The sequence below is a fragment of the Oryctolagus cuniculus genome, chromosome X (genome assembly GCF_051225735.1).
Source record: "Oryctolagus cuniculus isolate XC-2025 breed Fujian yellow rabbit chromosome X, ASM5122573v1, whole genome shotgun sequence".
Taxonomy (NCBI): Eukaryota; Metazoa; Chordata; class Mammalia; order Lagomorpha; family Leporidae; genus Oryctolagus; species Oryctolagus cuniculus.
Window position 1 is genome coordinate 38366476 of NC_142888.1, and position 17189 is coordinate 38383664.

The 17189-nt window shown below is 48.4% G+C and overlaps 1 protein-coding gene and 1 non-coding gene across 5 annotated transcripts; both read left to right on the forward strand.

The window, feature by feature from the left end:
- Positions 1-8481: 8481 nt before the first annotated feature.
- On the forward strand, positions 8482-16720 carry LOC100342914 (melanoma-associated antigen D2). Of its 4 annotated transcripts, none has more exons than XM_008272658.5 (13): positions 8482-8539; positions 10034-10107; positions 10505-10996; positions 11598-11906; positions 12025-12088; positions 12356-12435; positions 12924-13018; positions 13703-13782; positions 13875-13917; positions 14235-14297; positions 15426-15540; positions 15936-16390; positions 16585-16719. In XM_008272658.5, the coding sequence occupies exons 2-12, from the start codon at positions 10063-10065 to the stop codon at positions 16380-16382; spliced, it is 1833 nt and encodes a 610-aa protein (XP_008270880.1). In that variant the 5' UTR covers positions 8482-8539; positions 10034-10062; the 3' UTR covers positions 16383-16390; positions 16585-16719. The 4 variants fall into 4 exon arrangements, with proteins under 4 accessions (XP_008270880.1, XP_008270882.1, XP_008270881.1 ...); XM_008272659.4 differs by lacking the exon at positions 8482-8539 and adding an exon at positions 9100-9155; XM_008272660.5 differs by lacking the exon at positions 15936-16390 and having other exon boundaries at positions 16585-16720.
- On the forward strand, positions 15122-15250 carry LOC127485064 (small nucleolar RNA SNORA11). The gene has a single exon (XR_007912263.1). It is a non-coding gene; the product is annotated as a small nucleolar RNA SNORA11 (small nucleolar RNA).
- Positions 16721-17189: the final 469 nt, after the last annotated feature.

Consider the following 17189-nt stretch of genomic DNA (forward strand, 5'->3'; position numbering starts at 1 on the left):
GAGCCTCACCTTCCTCATCTGTAAAATGGGGATCCTAACAGAACCTACTGCGTTAGGTTGTTGTGAAGATTAAGTGAGCTTGTACGCTCCGCACGTGGTAAGCGTTCAGGGAGTGGCTGCTAGGACAAGAGTAGGGTGAGGTCTGACAGAGATGGGAAAGTATGAGAGGTTCTCTGTGTCTCTGCAGACCTGGAGTGGCGTGGCGGGGAGGAGGTGTCGAGATGGGGTGTTCTGAAAACAGTGTCTGCAGGTCCTGTGGAGGGTGGGAGTGAGTGGCAGGGTTCGCCCCGTGTGGATGGGGTTGGGGGTGTGGGTTGGGGTGGGGCATCGGCATCACTGAGGATCCTTCTCTCTCTTTTCCGCTCAAACAGAACACATGCAGTTCTAGCCCTTGACCTGCAGAAGGGAAATCTTTGATGCCCAGTTTACAAACTGCCCCCAGGACGCTCAGGCTTGTCCTGTGCCATGTAGTAGCACACAGCAGAGTCTTCTCCTTCCCGGCGCTTGGAGGTCCCAAAGCCTGTCAATTGCCACCTCGCCCAAGTCCACACAAAGCTTCCTGAAGGAATTTCCTCATGAAGGTTAGAGCTCTAGCTAGACAATGCTCTGCTTATCCAGGACAGAGAAAACCTACGTCAGCCACCTAGTCCTTTTCTCTTGAATATAAACAGATAACCAAAGATTCCCAGGCAAACGAAGGAAGCCTGCAGCATGAGAGCAAAAGAATGAGACAAACAAATACAACAACTGACCCCAGGAGCAATCTGAGAAGCTTTTGTTTCTTAAGGGGGAAAAAAAACTAGTAATATTCTCAACAAGATTCAAGAAGATATAACCCACATAAAACAACAACTAGATGCCACAAAGTAGGAACATTCAGAAAAAAGAAAAATTCCTTAGAAATTGAAAATAAGTTGCTGAAATGAAAAATAAATCAATGGAAGAAATGGGAAATAACATTGAATAAATTGCCCAGAATATGTGTGTGGGGGGAGGGTACAGGGAGGAGGAAGAAACAGAAAATATTAGAGAACATTTTTTTTGACAGGCAGAGTGGACAGTGAGAGAGACAGGGAGAAAGGTCTTCCTTTTCCGTTGGTTCAACCCTCAGTGGCCACTGCGGCTGGCCTGTTGAGGCCGGTGCACCGCGCCGATCTGAAGCCAGGAGCCAGGTGCTTCTCCTGGTCTCCCACGCGGGTGCAGGGCCCAAGTACTTGGGCCATCCTCCACTGCACTCCCGGGCCACAGCAGAGAGCTGGCCTGGAAGAGGGGCAACCCGGACAGAATCCAGTGCCCCGACTGGGACTAGAACCCGGTGTGCCGGTGCTGTAGGTGGAGGATTAGCCCAGTGAGCCACGGCACCGGCCTTTTTTTTTCTTTTTCTTTTTTTTTTTTTAATATTAGAAAACATTTTAAGATACATAAATCAGTCCAATAGAGTCCACTTTTGAATAATAGGAATTGGTGTTTCAGATCAAGAGAACAGAAACAATGAAGGAAACTTTGTCAAAAACACTATGAGAAGCTGATGTTCTACAGCTTTCTGGAACAGGTGTCCAGAATAGTGAATTCAGAAAATAGTGCGGGGCCAGTGCTCTGGCTCAGTAGGTTAATCCTCCGCCTGCGGTGCTGGCATCCCATATGAGCACCAGTTCGAGTCCCGGCTGCTCCCCTTCTGATCCAGCTCTCTGCTATGGCCTGGGAAAGCAGTGGAGGATGGCCCAAGTCCTTGGACCCCTGCGCCCATGCAGGAAGCCGGGAGGAAGCCGGCCATTTGGGAAGTGAACCAACGGAAGGAAGACCTTTCTGTCTGTCTCTCTCTCTCACACACTGTCTGTAACTCTACCTCTCAAATAAATAAAATCTTTAAAAAAAAAAAAAAAAGAAAATAGTGCATCCAACCCGAGTCATTCTGGCAGCAGCTCCCACACTGGTCCTCCGGCTTTTGATTTTTTTCTTCCCTTTCCTTGCCCTTCTCACTTGCCCCAGCACGTTTTCACAAAAGTCAGGGAGATCCTTTGAAAACCAAATAAGATCCTCTCTCCTCTCTCCTCGCAGTTCTCCTATAGATCCCACTGTTGACTCACAGGGCCCTCTGAGAGAAGGATAGGTGAGGGAACTTCTCATTAACCATCTAACCTCATTTCCTATTACTTTCCTTGCTGCCTTCCTCCACCTCTCTGTCAACCCTGATCTTTATGTTCTTTAAAAATGCCAGGCATGAAAAAAGTGCCAGGTATGGACCTGCCCCAGGGCCTTTGCACTGTCTGTTTTTGCTGCTTGGAATGTTCATTCCCCAAGTACCCACTTGGCTACCTCTCTCACCTCATGCAACTCTTTGCTCACATGCTACCTGTCTAGTGAGTCTTTCCTTGACCAACCTATTTCAAACTAAAATAAGCTACCATCCTCTTTAGCAGTCTCCATCCCTTTTGCCCAGCTTAATTTTTCTCCATAGCACTTATCACACATTTTTAACTTGTTATGTATTTTACTTATCTGATAATTTTATCTTTCTTCCTCACTAGAATCAGCTCTCTGTGGGACAAGGATTGCTATTTATCTTTTTTGCTGCTATATCTTTAGCTTTTAGAATAGTGCCTGGCACATAAACAAACACTTAATAAATATTTGTTGAGTGAAGGAATATAACAAAGACATATAATTCAAGGAAAAAAGAAAAGATATTAAAATTAATCCTTCTCTCTCTCTCTTCCCCTATCTCTTTCTCTTTCTCCCCCTATAATTATTCAAGAAAGCTATGGTTTAAATATAAAGCAAAATAAAATCTATGATTATAAATAGCTGATGGAGTTTAAGAGAGACTCCATTTGACCTTGATGTTAGAAGTATTCTCCTTGGAGAGGTCCAAAGACTGTGACATTGAACTTGTAGAGAAGGAAGTATATTCCTGGCTCACTACTTGGCTGGATTTTGAAAAATATTTACCTAATCATGATAATGTAAATGTTGTTTATTGATTTCCAGGTTTTAGAGTCAACTTGGGGAGACAGAGCAGAGAACACCTAGTTGTAGCTGCAGAATAGAATAGAAATGTGAATCACCTAGCCGGCGCCGCGGCTCAATAAGCTAATCCTCCGCCTAGCGGCGCCAGCACACCGGGTTCTAGTCCCGGTCGGGGCGCCAGATTCTGTCCCGGTTGCCCCTCTTCCAGGCCAGCTCTCTGCTATGGCCCGGGAAGGCAGTGGAGGATGGCCCAAGTGCTTGGGTCCTGCACCCCATGGGAGACCAGGAGAAGCACCTGGCTCCTGCCTTCGGATCAGCGCAGTGCACCGGCTGCAGCACGCCGGCCACAGTGGCCATTGAGGGGTAAACCAACGGCAAAGGAAGACCTTTCTCTCTCTCTCTCTCTCTCACTGTCCACTCTGCCTGTAAAAAAAAATGTGAATCACCTGAATAATAGGATAGGAAACTGAAAATGATGATGCGGGATATTGATTGAGTGAAGGGAAGTTATTGGCCCTAACCCACTTGTCATAAAAAGTGGGCAGGAGAAGTTATTTGCTAAATATGGATGGAATAAGAAATAGAGGCCGGCGCCGCGGCTCACTAGGCTAATCCTCCGCCTAGCGGCGCCGGCACACCGGGTTCTAGTCCCGGTCGGGGCGCCGGATTCTGTCCCGGTTGCCCCTCTTCCAGGCCAGCTCTCTGCTGTGGCCAGGGAGTGCAGTGGAGGATGGCCCAGGTGCTTGGGCCCTGCACCCCATGGGAGACCAGGAAAAGCACCTGGCTCCTGGCTCCTGCCATAGGATCAGCGCGGTGCGCCGGCCGCAGCGCGCCGGCCGCGGCGGCCATTGGAGGGTGAACCAACGGCAAAGGAAGACCTTTCTCTCTGTCTCTCTCTCTCACTGTCCACTCTGCCTGTCAAAAAATAAAAAAAAAATAAAAATAAATAAATAGAAAAAGAAATAGAAATATGAGTGTATTTTTAAGCTACAAAACTAAGAAAAAAGGAATATCAATGCTAAGCACTGCAGGAAGTAAGGAAAGTGAGGCATCCTATATAGATTTTACAAGCAAAGAAACAGTATACATATATTCTAGAGTTACAAAGGGAATCACTGGTAGAACTAAAACCAAAACATGTTGAAAAGTGACTTTGCGGAGGTGGGATGGAGAAGGGAGGTTCGAAGCAGGGCATTAGTTTTTATCATATGCTCTTCTGTATTGTGTGATTTGTTACCATGTAGCAGTACGAATTTAATAAAAATCAAACTTGGTGTTCACATCACAGTAATGAAATAGTTATATAGCCTGTGACACTTTATGACAATATCTAAGTGAACATCTGGGTATCCAGTTAGATTTGCCTCCACAGATGAAAATTATACTGTAATATGCCTACCATATGTTTATAGAGAGGGTTGGAAAGAATATTCTGGGACGTTGATCACTGGAAGAAATCTGTAGTTCTTAAGGCTCCGGTATTTGCTAACTGATGACCTGGATGCGAGTTATCTTCGGGTCACTCATCAGTTCCTTTGTTTTGGGCAAGTTACTGCTCCCACTCCCAGTGTTGTCCTCTGTGAAATGAGGGTGGTGCACATGCCATGGAATTGGCCCAATCCTGCCTCCCAGGCTTGTGCAGAGGAAGGACTAAGTGATACAGCACAGAGCAGGGGATACAAAGGGCAGGGGAAAATGAATGCTAGTCCAGAAGTGGGTAGCAGATTTCCCCACCTATGGAAATCATGGAAAGATAGTCCTGGGGCTGAGATGGACACAAAGTGAGTGAAATTTTCTTATATATAAAAAGATTCTGAGACTCCACCAGAAGCTCAGAAGAGAGGACATAGAGAGCCTGGAAATGGAAAGGCATGAATGCTGCCAGTATGCTGGGGACTAGAAAGGGCCCAATGGGCCTGAGAGCAGTGGAGTGCAGGAGAAGGCACAGTCAGTTGGCCTTTTTCTGGAGTGGGAATGGCTGTGAAAATTTGAAGAAAGTCTGGTGTCCAATTTCAACTTGATTAGTGTGCTGTGCTGTATCACTTAGATGACTAAAGAAATGCTAGGTAACCTTGAAGGGAAATCTTTACCACCCTCCCCCAGCCTTACCTCCAAGTTCTCCAAAATTCAGAGACACTGATTCTGTGTAGTTTGGAGAAAGGGAAATGTGCCAGGACAGATTTGGTGATGGTGGTATCCTGAGCTTGTCATTTGAGCTTCTGTGGTCTGAACTCTCGGGTGCTCTGGGATTAGGAAGTTTCATCCCCACATTGTGTACTAAGCAATCTTTAGTTTGCCTTTCCTTATCCTGGACAGAGATGCCTGGTGATAACTGAGCTTTTCATCGTTCCCCTTAGTTGACAAGCAGGATTTACATAATCTCAGGTATTTGTCTCCTAATCTGCGGACAACAGAAATTGGTCTAGGCTCCAGTGACTTAGATTCCACAGACTTTATGCGTGGATACTGCAGATCTGAAAATGCTAACAGTTCACAAGGAGAAAGTAGGAGTAAATCTCTCCGATCAGAGGGTGATCATTGGGGACTGAGACTCATTTATCTTCTCCCTGATAAGGTTGCTGCCTCTTCCCTGACCCCCAGGGCCTAAGATAAGGGTGTTTAGGACATTGGGTTATGCAGGTGGTGGAATCGGAAGGGGGCTGGGAAAGGGTGGGTTTGAAAATCTTTGGGAATGCTTCTTTTGACGGATGTGGGCACATATTGTGCCTCAGTCCCTTGAATCCAACAATATCTCCTAAGGTACTCTGTTACTTCCCCCAGGATTTTAAAGGCCACAACTGGGACTTAAAGCATGCTAGAACTTAAAATGTTGGAAGGTAGACATCATGTGGGCATGGATGTAACAGAGGGTATTCTAAGGGGAAGAAATTCCATGAGCAAAGGGTCCTAAGCAAAAGGAAATCAAGGTACATCTGGGAAGAGCGAAGTATTCTGTTTAGATGGAATATCGACAACTATATATCAACCTAACTCAAAAAGTTCATGAAAAATTGAAGTATATATAAATTTATTTTGATATAAAATTGTTTTGAATTTCACATATGGTTCTTTCCGAACACCCATTTTCATGAACTTTTTGGAAATTTCATTTTTATTATTTTTCTTTTTAAAGATTTCTTTATTTACTTGAAAGGCAGAGTGCCAGAGAGAGAGAGAGAGAGAGGGAGACTCCATCCCACTCACTGGTTCATTGCCCTAATGCTTACAACAGCCAGGGCTGGACCAGGCTGAAGCCACGAACCATGAACTTCATCCTGGTCTCCCACATAGGTGGCAGGGGCCCAGTCAATTGGGCCATCATTTTCTGTCTTCCCAGGCACATTTGCAGGAAACTGGATTGGAAGCAGGGCAGTGAGGACTCAAATCAGCACTCTGAAATGCCACTTGGGCATCACAAGTGGCAGCTTAACCTGCTGTACCATAATGCCAGCTGCTTATTTTTTCATTATTGTGTTTATTTGAGGGCCAAAGAGACACAGGCACACACACATGCCAGAGACAGAGACAGAGACAGAGACAGAGATAGAGATAGAATGCACTCCCATCTGCTGATTCACTTCCCAAATGCTCTCAATGGTTGGGCCTGGGCCAGGGCTGATGACTTCTAGATCTGTAATCTCAGTTCAGATCTCTTTCCTGAGGTTCAGACACGTATGTTCAAATGCTGGTGGGACACTTCTACCTGGATGTTCCACAGGTGCCTCTAAATCAACGTTCAGGTTCCCTCAAACCCATTCCTCCTTCAATATTTCATACCTCGGTGAAAGGAGTCACAGCAGCTCCTTAAGTGTTCCCTTTGACACTTCCTACTTCTCACTCTTCTCCCCCGGATCTAGTTACTCACTGAGTCCTGTTGCTTTTTGTTTCTTTACTGTCTCACGAATTCAATCATTTCTCATTATGTCCACTGCTACCACTCTAGTCCAAACCACAATCAGTGCTTACCTGGATGACGACAAAGGTCATGGAATTTGGGGCATCATGGAGAGAGAAAGAGAAAAGACAAGAGAATAGAAACCCACCTTGAAAATGTGGGAAATGTGTGTTGCATATCTCTAATTATCCAGAGAACATAGGAGTTAACAATACTTTATTTGTTTAGTTAAGGAAGAGATGATCTCACAAAGCAGACTTCTGACCATTTGAATTACTTTGGATATGGAGAAGGTATCAAATATTATTTCAGCTACTGACTCCTGTGCTGAATTCTATTATGGTTTCTGTCAACTTTTTAGTTCATTCTCTTAGGTTTTGAAGGTCTGCATTAATACACTCCATAATTAATAATGATTTTGTCTCGTTTCTGTTATGTTTACCTCTTATTGTGCTTTCCTCAATAGAACCGAATGCTTATGTGAATTTATTTTATGATAGAGGTGACATTTCAACGTAGTGAGTAGATGGATTAGTTTGTGCATAGTTTAGGGATAAGAGATTATGATTTTGGAGGAAAAAAAACAAGCTGAATCTTTACACAAAACAAATTTTGGAATGATTCAACATTTGAATGCAAATAATAAAGCAATAAAAGTGCTTAAACTGGAGTGTGGAAAGCATCCTAAGCAAGAAGCAAAATCCAGTTGTGAAAAAGGAAAAACCGATGTATTTGACCACATGTATAATAATTACATGCATAATAATTTTTGTATAGCAAAAAGCATCATAAGTCATGAAAAATATTTGTATAGTGTGACATGTAAACATCTGGGAGACATCTTTGGTGGGAATATTATCCAGTGCATTTTTTTGAGAGTAAATTGACAAATCTGTGTGAAAATGGAACATATTTTGTTGCACCAAAGTTAGCAAAAAGTACCATAAAAAAAATCAAACAAACGAGCCCAATACAGATGCCAGTATGTTCCTTGTAGCATTTTTTTGTAACAGTAAAAAATACCCACGGAAACAATGCTAATGTCTATGTGTGCTGGACTCGTTAAAAAATTATGGGACATCTATACAAGAAAAGGTTATGCAGCTGTTAAGAAAAACGTGCACTGCTGAAAAATGTTTAAATGGAGAAGTGAAAGAAAAAAAGAACAGGCTACAAAACAGTAGGACTAGTGCACCATTTGTGGGAAGAAAACCCAAGTAATCAGTATATGAGTAGAAAGAAATCTGGAAGAATGTATATAAAAATGTTAACAGTAGCTATTTCTGGGGAATGAGATAAGGGTGGCCTTTCATTGGTATGTTGCATACTTCTGCATTATTTAAATATTCACAGCGACAACACATTATCTCTGTAATAAGAAAAAAATAAAGTATAAAAATAAATAAGTTCAATGAATGAATCGCTTTCAGGGGGTGGTTTGGGTTGGAATGGCTTCAGACTGAGCCTGGTACAGTGGCATAAACATGGGCTTTGGCGTCAGACAGCCCTGAGCGGGGCCCCATTGCCCCACCCCCGAGGAAGGCGAGGGGGGGTGGCAGGGGGCTGCGGAAAGGGGCTGGGCTGGGCTGGGCTGTCTGCAGCTCTTAGTCCAGGAGGCTGAGACTTCGAGAGGGACTGAGAGAGGGCAGACGCATCCCGGACTCGCTCGAGGACAAGGTGAGGAGCGTCGAGACTGGAGTTTGCCTGGCTGTCAGACAGTGGTTCTAGCCCACTCGAACCCATAGCCAGGCAGGTGGACAATTCTTACTGCACCACTGCAGCTGGAGCAGAGGTGACCCGAAGCAGGGTGTAGGCAATGAGGACGACTGAGAAAGTAGTAGGCTGTAAGGACTGGAGAGCAGAGACTAGAGAAGGAGGAGGAGAGGAGAGAAACGGGGAACCCGGCATGCTGGGTGGGGGACGAGGACTGCTAAGGGGAGTGGAGATCCAGAGAAGAGAATAAGGGATGCAGAGGAGGGTTAAGGAATACGGAGGGGAGGTTGTGCAAAGGTGACACGGAGGAGGATGTGAGGAGCGGGCATAGGGAATTCTGCGGGGTAAATAGGAAATGCGATGGGGGACTGGGGACTAGGGAGTGAGGCAGCGGGAATACGGAGGGGGGGATAAGGAATGAGGAGCAGGAGCGGGGGAGGGGCAGACTGGCTGGGACGGAGGCCCCCTAGGGAGGCGGAAAGGGGCGGGACCACTTCCGGCCTGGAGGGGGGAGGGCAGTCTCCGAGTTTCGGAGGGGCTTGGAGCGACTGGACGCACTCAGGAATTGGAGAAGGACTAGGTGAGCAGCGGGGCCCAGGTTTGGATGAGGGCCCGCTAGGGGTCGGCCCCACCCTCTGGGATCTGGAGAAAACCTGCCGAAAGGACCGGATCGTACCGGATCCATCCGGCTGGGAAGGGAGGGGACTGGACCCAGTTTGTCCGGGCCCAAGATGGAACACTAGTTCAATACAGATTTGAGGAAGGGGTGTAATAGGGAAGGGGCGGAACCAAGATGCGTTTTGCCCCTGTTTGGAGGGGGGCGTGTTAGGAAAAAGGGCGGGACCACGAGGCACTGTGGACTTTCTGAGGTGGGTGTGAGTAAGGGAGGGACCGGGACCACCAGATACTGCGACAGTTTGAGAGGGAGGTTTGTTGGGGAGGGGGTGGGACCCAATGGCACTGCGGACCTGGAGAGGGGCGTGTGTTGGGGTAGGGTGCCGGACTGAGACGGTGACCATTACGCATGCGCACTAAGTATCGCTAGAAAGGGGCGTGTTGAGCAGGGCCAGCGCTCTACGGGGCTCGCTGCCGAATGCGCATGTGCACGGTGGACATCAAAGAAAGGGCTTGTGCTGGGAAAGAGGGCGGGGCTGAGATGGGCCCTGCAGCAGACGCGCATGCGCACTGTCGGCCTGCGGCTGGGGGGGGTGCACTGGGAAAAGGGGCGGGGTCCTCAGAGCTGCCGCGCTGGCACATCTTCCTGGAGAAGGGGAGGGTGCGGCTGCAGAGAATTGAGACCTAGACGCTCTGGATTCCTGTATCTGAGAACGGAGTTGTTGGAGTTGGGGGAGGGCTTGGGATTAGGGCTTTAGGGAAGGCGAGGCTCAGCCTCTAGGCAGATCGGGGGAGAGGACGTTCAGTGAGCTCTCCACTTGACCCAGGCCTTTTCCCCTTCAGGCTCAGCTTTTGCCAGGCCAGCTTGAGACATGTCTGACACAAGCGAGAGTGGTTCGGGTCTAACTCGCTTCCAGGTAAGGTCTCTTTCTGTCCTCTCCCCAGCTGTTTTTCCTTTCCAGTCCCTACTGCTGCTCCAAGTCCCTTGGCACTTCCCCTCCCATCCTTGCCCTTCCCCACCCACTTTCCCTGCCTGAGCGCTCCCTCTCTCAGTGGAGGGAGAGAGGAAGAGAAGCTGGCTGGGGCAGGGGGTGGGGTGCTGGCAGGCAGGAGGGCATAGGCCCCTCTTCTGCCATCAGTTCTTGGCTCAGAGGAAAGGGGGGGGTCTTGTTAGGCAGAGGTGGTTGGAGCGCATTGTGGGTAGGAGTGAGTACACAGTGCAGGTCAGAGAAGTATGGCCTTGGAAATTTGGAACCTTTTGTCTAGTTGGGGATGTGGAGAAGGTCTGTGAACTTCGCTGCTTCCTCTTTGCAGGCTGAAGCTTCAGAAAAGGACAGTGGCTCAATGATGCAGACCCTGTTGACAGTGACCCAGAACTTGGAGGTCTCAGATACACCAAAGGCCTCAAAAGCACCAAAGGTCTCAGAGGTTGTGAAGGTCTCAAAAGCCCCAGGGGGCTCAAAGGCCACGGAGGTCTCAAAGGCCCCAGAGGCTCAGGAGGCAGCTGCTACCCAGGGCTCGTCGACTGCTCAGCTGACGGATACACAGGTTGTGGCAGCTGAAAGCAAGAGTCCAGCAGCTGACAGCAAGACACAGAATGCTGACCCGCAGGCTGTGACAATGCCTGCTGCTGAGACCAAAAAGGTCAGCTGTGTGGCTGAGAAGAAGGTCAAGGCAAAGGCCTCGGAGAGTGAGACTCCTGCTTCTCAGGCTCCAGCAGAAGAACGGGAGCCTGAGGGTGCAGCTGCTCCAACTCAGGAGAACCAGGATACTCGGCCCAAGGTTAAGGCCAAGAAAGCCCGAAAGGTAAGAACTCTGCAGTCACCACTCTTGCTTTTCCGTTCCTCTTCTCTCACGGGGTTCACTTGTTCTGTAAACATTTAGGAACTTCCTCTGCTCATCAAGGCTGTGGGGGGACATGGAGAAGAATGTGATGTGATTGGTGTCTTTAGAGAGCTCGCTGGTGGTAGGGCAATGAGACAGGAATATACATGGCTGCAGTCTGAATGGAACACAGTTTGTATTTATATAGTAGCTGCCAGCTGTTGGTACATTCACTCAGGGCATGTCATTAAATGTTGAACGCACACTTAGAACCCCAGTTTTCTAGAGAAAGAAGCTGAATCCCTGAGAGGTAACTTGTCTAGGGTACTACAAGCCGAGACAGTGGTTCACACAGAAGGGGAATCCTCAGGCCACACCTTTGGGTTGCTCCTGGCCTGCTGGGGAGATGAAATTCCTGCATGATAGTCAGGAACAAACAAACCCAGGACTCAGCATGACCAGTGAGTCAGGCTGGGACTACGGGAATGGGAATAGGGGGTGCTTCCTGCAAGAGATAGGGTGAGGGAAAAAAATGACCACCTGCTTCCTCTGGTGACACTGAGCTGCCTCTGTGTTGATGCAGGTGAAGCATCTCGATGGAGAAGAGGATGGCAACAGTGATCAGAGTCAGGCTTCTGGAGCCACAGCTGGCCGAAGAGTCTCAAAGGCTCTGATGGCCTCAATGGCCCGCAGGGCTTCAAGGGGGCCAATAGCCTTTTGGGCCCGTAGGGCATCACGGACTCGGCTGGCTGCTTGGGCCCGGAGAGCCTTGCTCTCCCTGAGGTCCCCTAAAGCCCGTAGGGGCAAGGCTCGCCGTAGAGCTGCCAAGCTCCAGTCATCCCAAGAGCCTGAAGCGCCACCACCTCGGGATGTGGCCCTTTTGCAGGGCAGGGTAAGAATTCTGTCCTTTGCACTCTGCCTTGTCCGCTGCCTTGCCTTGTCCTCTTGTCTGCCATCTTCTCACTTTGTGCAAGCTTCTTTTGACATTCCTTTTTTCCCTTCTCTCCCAGGCAAATGATTTGGTGAAGTACCTGTTGGCTAAAGACCAGACAAAGATTCCAATCAAACGCTCAGGTAGAGTCCTACTGATAACCCACCTGCCCTGAGCTTTACCCTCCGTTACCCTCTCCCTCATATAACTGGGTACTCCTTGCTCTTATGTCCTTATCTCTGTCTTCCCAAAGTTCTCACTTGGCAGTGCTAGCATCTCTATTGATAAGCTCACAAGCTGGCTACGCCGCTCATGGCATGGTTGGAAAAAGTTTTATGGCTTGGGCATTGGGGGAGTGTGTATCTGGTGTCTTGTTAAGCCCAGGTGCTTGCAACCCTCTCCTGTTGCAGACATGCTGAAGGACGTCATCAAAGAATACACTGATGTGTACCCGGAAATCATCGAGCGAGCAGGCTATTCCTTGGAGAAGGTAAAGGGGCAGCCCTGGGGCATGGGCGCAGTGGGAAGCCTTGCGTGGAACAAAGGTGTATATGTCCCTTCTAGGGAGAACCACAGAGACCCACTAATCCAGCCCTGTCACTGTGCAGATAAGCAGACAGTGGCCTAGGGAAGAGTGTAGACCAGCCACAGGTCGCACAGAAGTCAGTGGTGAAAGCACAGCTAGGACCCAAACCACGCAACTTAGTCCTGGCTTTGGTCGGCTGCTGGACGCATCCTGTCACGTATTTCAGATGCTTATCTCTGTTTCCCTAGCTTCCCGCTAATTAGAAAGATGATGTTGAAGATGGCAGTATATTTTGTTGCATGTTTAATGTGTGCCAGGCACTTAGCTGTATGCTTTATGTGCGTTATCTCACTGATTTCTCACACACACACAACCCTTAGGTACCCAGGGAGCTGCAGGATGCCCAGGAAGCTGAATTTTGTGATCTCACAGGCTGTTCTCCCCATCCACAGGTATTTGGGATTCAGTTGAAGGAAATTGATAAGAATGACCACTTGTACATTCTTCTCAGCACCTTAGAGCCCACCGATGCAGGCATACTGGGAACGTAAGCTGGGACAGGGCTCGGGTGGGAGCGGGGTTCTGCTTTTGTCTGTGGCACCACCCCTTCCTTCCCTGTCATCTCTCCCCACATTCTCTTAGAGAGCCGGGAAAGCCCCTGTCACAGCTCCCGCATGTAGTTTAAGCTCCACCTGCAGTAGTGGTACAGGATTGTGATTGACGAGTGTAGGAGCCTGAGGTGGGGGCATTGTTGCTGCCAGGTGTGCTGTTTTTCCAGAAACTTCCAGGAAAGGAGGCCTGTCACTTCCTACTTCCTACTGAGTAACTGGCCTGGCCCTGGTAGAATGACTGTAAAAGGAGGGTTCCTTGACGTGAGTGGATCACGATGCTCGAAGGCCGTTAGTGTCAGCAGGGCTCTGCCTAGAAATCTCTGAGGGCTAAGGGAGAGAGAAAAGGAGCCACAATTGACTGCGTGTCTGTGCTGTACCAGGCTGACAGGCATTCATCCATCTTCTTGGTAACCTGGGGAGGAGAGGGTGTGATTTTCTCATTTCACTGTATTGGAGTCTGTGGTCCATGAATCTTAAGTACCGTGCCCAGGGTCACATAGAGCTTGAAGCCTGGACAGGACAGAATTCTGCCATATCCAGGGAAGCTGTGAGAGGCTCACCTGATGTGACTTGCAGATGGCTCCTGCACATAAACTTTTCTCTGTCCATTATTCCCTTAGGACCAAGGACTCACCCAAGCTGGGCCTTCTCATGGTGCTGCTTAGCATCATCTTCATGAATGGAAATCGATCCAGTGAGGGTGAGTGGCGGGGCACGCAGCTGAACGGGTGGCTGGGGTCTGAATTCCGTGTGTTCATTTTCGGCCCTGTCTCCTCTTGCCTCCCCCTGCAGCTGTCATCTGGGAGGTGCTGCGCAAGTTGGGGCTGCGCCCTGGGTATGATTGGGCTCTCTCAGCGCTTGCTGTCCGTGTTGTCCTTTGGCAAGAGAGGACGGTCCCAGGATTGCATCTGCCTGGTGGTCTGGTGGCGCGGGTGGGGGGTGATGGGCTGGGTAGAGGGTCCTGGGTTCTGACCCGGGTGGTTGGGTGAGTGGCCGTGAACTATTTGCTCCCTCTCACTCTCTCTTCAGCTTCGATGGAGCTTCCCTCTGTGCTGAAAATCTTCTTCATATTGGAAACACCTCTGACCACATCTGGGAAGTGCCACAGCCCTAACTGTCTTTATTTATTTATTTTCATTTTTCTGTTCTCAGGATACATCACTCACTCTTTGGGGATGTGAAAAAGCTCATTACTGATGAGTTTGTGAAGCAGAAGTAAGTGTCTTTCTGGTGTTGGTGTGGTCCATGCATTTTATCTGTTTCAGAACTGAGTAATACAACCATGGTGTGTGTCAGTGTGTGCGTGCATGCGTGCATGCAGCTGGTGGGTTATTTCTGGAGCAGTGAACATAGAACAGGAGTAACACGCATTTCCTAATCTATTACTCTGTGTACTCTCACATTTGTCTCTCCAAGGGAGAGATTATCATCACTAGCATTGTCCATGGCAGAAACCGATTCTCAGAGGGGCAATGCCATTTGCTTAGGGTTACACAGGTAGCAGATGAAAGAATGGTGTTTAGGACTTGGCTCCACAGGCTTGCTTCATTTCACTGTGCTATCCAGGGCATCTTAGACATTAATTCTCATAAAGAAATGCCATAAAATGGTGTCTTTACGTAGCCAGGTACCAGGCTGGGGGGTGTAACTTGTATATCTCATTTCATTTTCTTACTGCCCTGCAAAACAGGTGTGGTTATCCCATCCCTGTTTTGTACTCGCAGAACGTGGGACTCCAAGAGGGGAATTCTAAGTATGGCCCACAGCTGCTAAGGGGCTTGTTTGGGCCTGGAGAGCAGTCCTCCTGACTTTCTGGTGAGAACCTGCCATGTCATTGGCCTTTGAAGAATGTGCAAGCACACACATAGGCACTCAGAGCCACCTGAGCACACAGGAACACAGGCACACTCACACACAGGGTCAGGAATTTAGGACTATGCCTGCAGCATTCTGATCATGGCTATCTCTTCCTTTACCATCTTTTTCTGTGGTGGACCTCTCCAGGGTTTAGCCAGATTGCAGATAAGAACCCTTAGGGTGGGGTGTGCTCAGAGCAAGGGGCCTGAAGAATGGCTCCTCTGTTTACAACACACCCAACAGGAATCTTGGGTCATTGTGATGAGGTCCATAAAACTTGTGGCCTCTTTACAAACTAATGCCCTACACATGTGCCCTGTGCACCTTCATGTGGCTATCAGGCAAGACCAGTGGCACGAGGCTCAATGTTGGAAGAAAAGTTGCAGTGTTCAGTGGAGCACATCACCACATAAAGTCTCTCTAGTCTTTGCCTTGGTGGGCCCTGGGTTGTCTTAGAAATAAAGGTTTTCAACTTCTCTTTTCTAGGTACCTGGACTATGCCAGAGTCCCCAATAGCAATCCCCCTGAGTATGAGTTCTTTTGGGGCCTGCGCTCCTACTATGAGACCAGCAAGATGAAAGTCCTCAAGTTTGCCTGCAAGGTAATTGGAGAGCTACCTAAACTTGGCATATTGAGAGCATGGTGTGCCCTTGGATGGGGCCAGCTATGTGCAGAGCAGCCTGTAGTTCATATCTCAGCGATCAGAAGCGTCTGTTAATTGCCAAACACCATGCCGGGCACTTTTATCTGAATTATTTAACCTGTACAAGTAGTATGTCATTGCCGTGTTGCAGATGAGAAAACGGAGACTCAGAGAGGTTAGTAGGTGACATGTTCAAGGTCATAAAGCTAATAAGTATCAGAGCAAGGATGGACTATTAGGTACATAGTTGGTAGTAGTACTTAACTGTATTCATAATATTAAATACAGCCTATAGCTTGGTGCCTTATTTAGGTGCTCTCTAAATATGACCCTTCTTGTGGCTGTTGTTTCAGGTACAAAAGAAGGATCCCAAGGAATGGGCAGCTCAGTACCGAGAGGCAATGGAAGCAGATTTGAAGGCTGCAGCTGAGGCTGCAGCTGAAGCCAAGGCGAGGGCTGAGATTAGAGCTCGAATGGGCATTGGGCTTGGCTCTGAGAATGCTGCTGGGCCCTGCAACTGGGATGAAGCTGATATTGGACCCTGGGCCAAAGCCCGGATCCAGGCAGGAGCTGAAGCTAAAGCCAAAGCCCAAGAGAGTGGTGGTGCCAGTGCCAGTGCCAGTACCAGTACCAGTACCAGTGCCAGTACCAGTACTGGTGCCAGTGCCAGTGCCAGCAGTGGCTTCAGTGCCAGTGCCAGCCTGACTGCCACTCTCACGTTTGGGCTCTTTGCTGGCCTTGGCGGTGCTGGTGCCAGCACCAGTGGCAGCTCTGGTGCCTGTGGTTTCTCCTACAAGTGAGATTTCAGGTATCTGCCTTGGTTGTGGTGGGGCTAGCTGGGGCCCACAGGGATGGGGTGTGGAGCTGGGCTGCTGCTGGAAGGCCTGGGTTGGAGAAGGCAGTGGAGGGTGTGCAAAGACACTGTTGGCATTGGCATTTTATTCCTTCGTGTTTGGTGGATATTACCTGACTTTTTTGATTTTCTTTTACTTGTGTTTTCAGATATTGTTAATCCCAGCAGTCTTTCTCCTCAAGCCAGGGTGCATCCTCAGAAACTTACTCAAGATAGCACTCTTGGCAGCCACTATCAATCAATTGAAGTTGACACTCTGCATTAAATCTATTTGCCATTTCTGAGTTTCTTGCTTTTTTTTTTTGGTGGGCTGTCAGTTTGGCATCACATTTAAAAAGGAATGCGGGATATTTCCACCTCAATCTATGTTTATTTTGATAATACTGTTGGATCCCCAGGAGTGAGATTAGCCTGTTTCTCTGGGCTAGGTTGAGCCCCATCTCTAGCCAATAGGGCAGGTGGGATTTCAGTGGGGGTGCAGACAGGTGGATTGGAGGCACCAAGGACACAATTCGAAAAAGAGGTTTGGGATGGGCAAGTCTGGAGCAGGAAGCAGAGGGAGAAGAGACTGGAAATGACATGTTGACTCTCCTTTTGAGAAATCTGGGTGAGACAGGAGAGAAAGAGGCAGGTAGACAAAAGGAGATAAAAGAACAAGGGAACATTTTCTTGGGGAAGGAGAAATGAGCAGAGCAAGAGCCAGTGGAGAGGAAGACGTTGAATGGGTTCTGGGATGGGGATGGGACCTGGGAAA

Coding starts and splice junctions, on each gene's coding strand:
- LOC100342914 (XM_008272658.5), top strand. CDS start 10,063: ATGTCTGACACAAGCGAGAGTGGTTCGGGTCTAACTCGCTTCCAG. Junction 12,436..12,923: donor CAGGCTATTCCTTGGAGAAG/GTAAAGGGGCAG, acceptor CCCCATCCACAG/GTATTTGGGATTCAGTTGAA. Junction 14,298..15,425: donor GATGAGTTTGTGAAGCAGAA/GTAAGTGTCTTT, acceptor TCTCTTTTCTAG/GTACCTGGACTATGCCAGAG.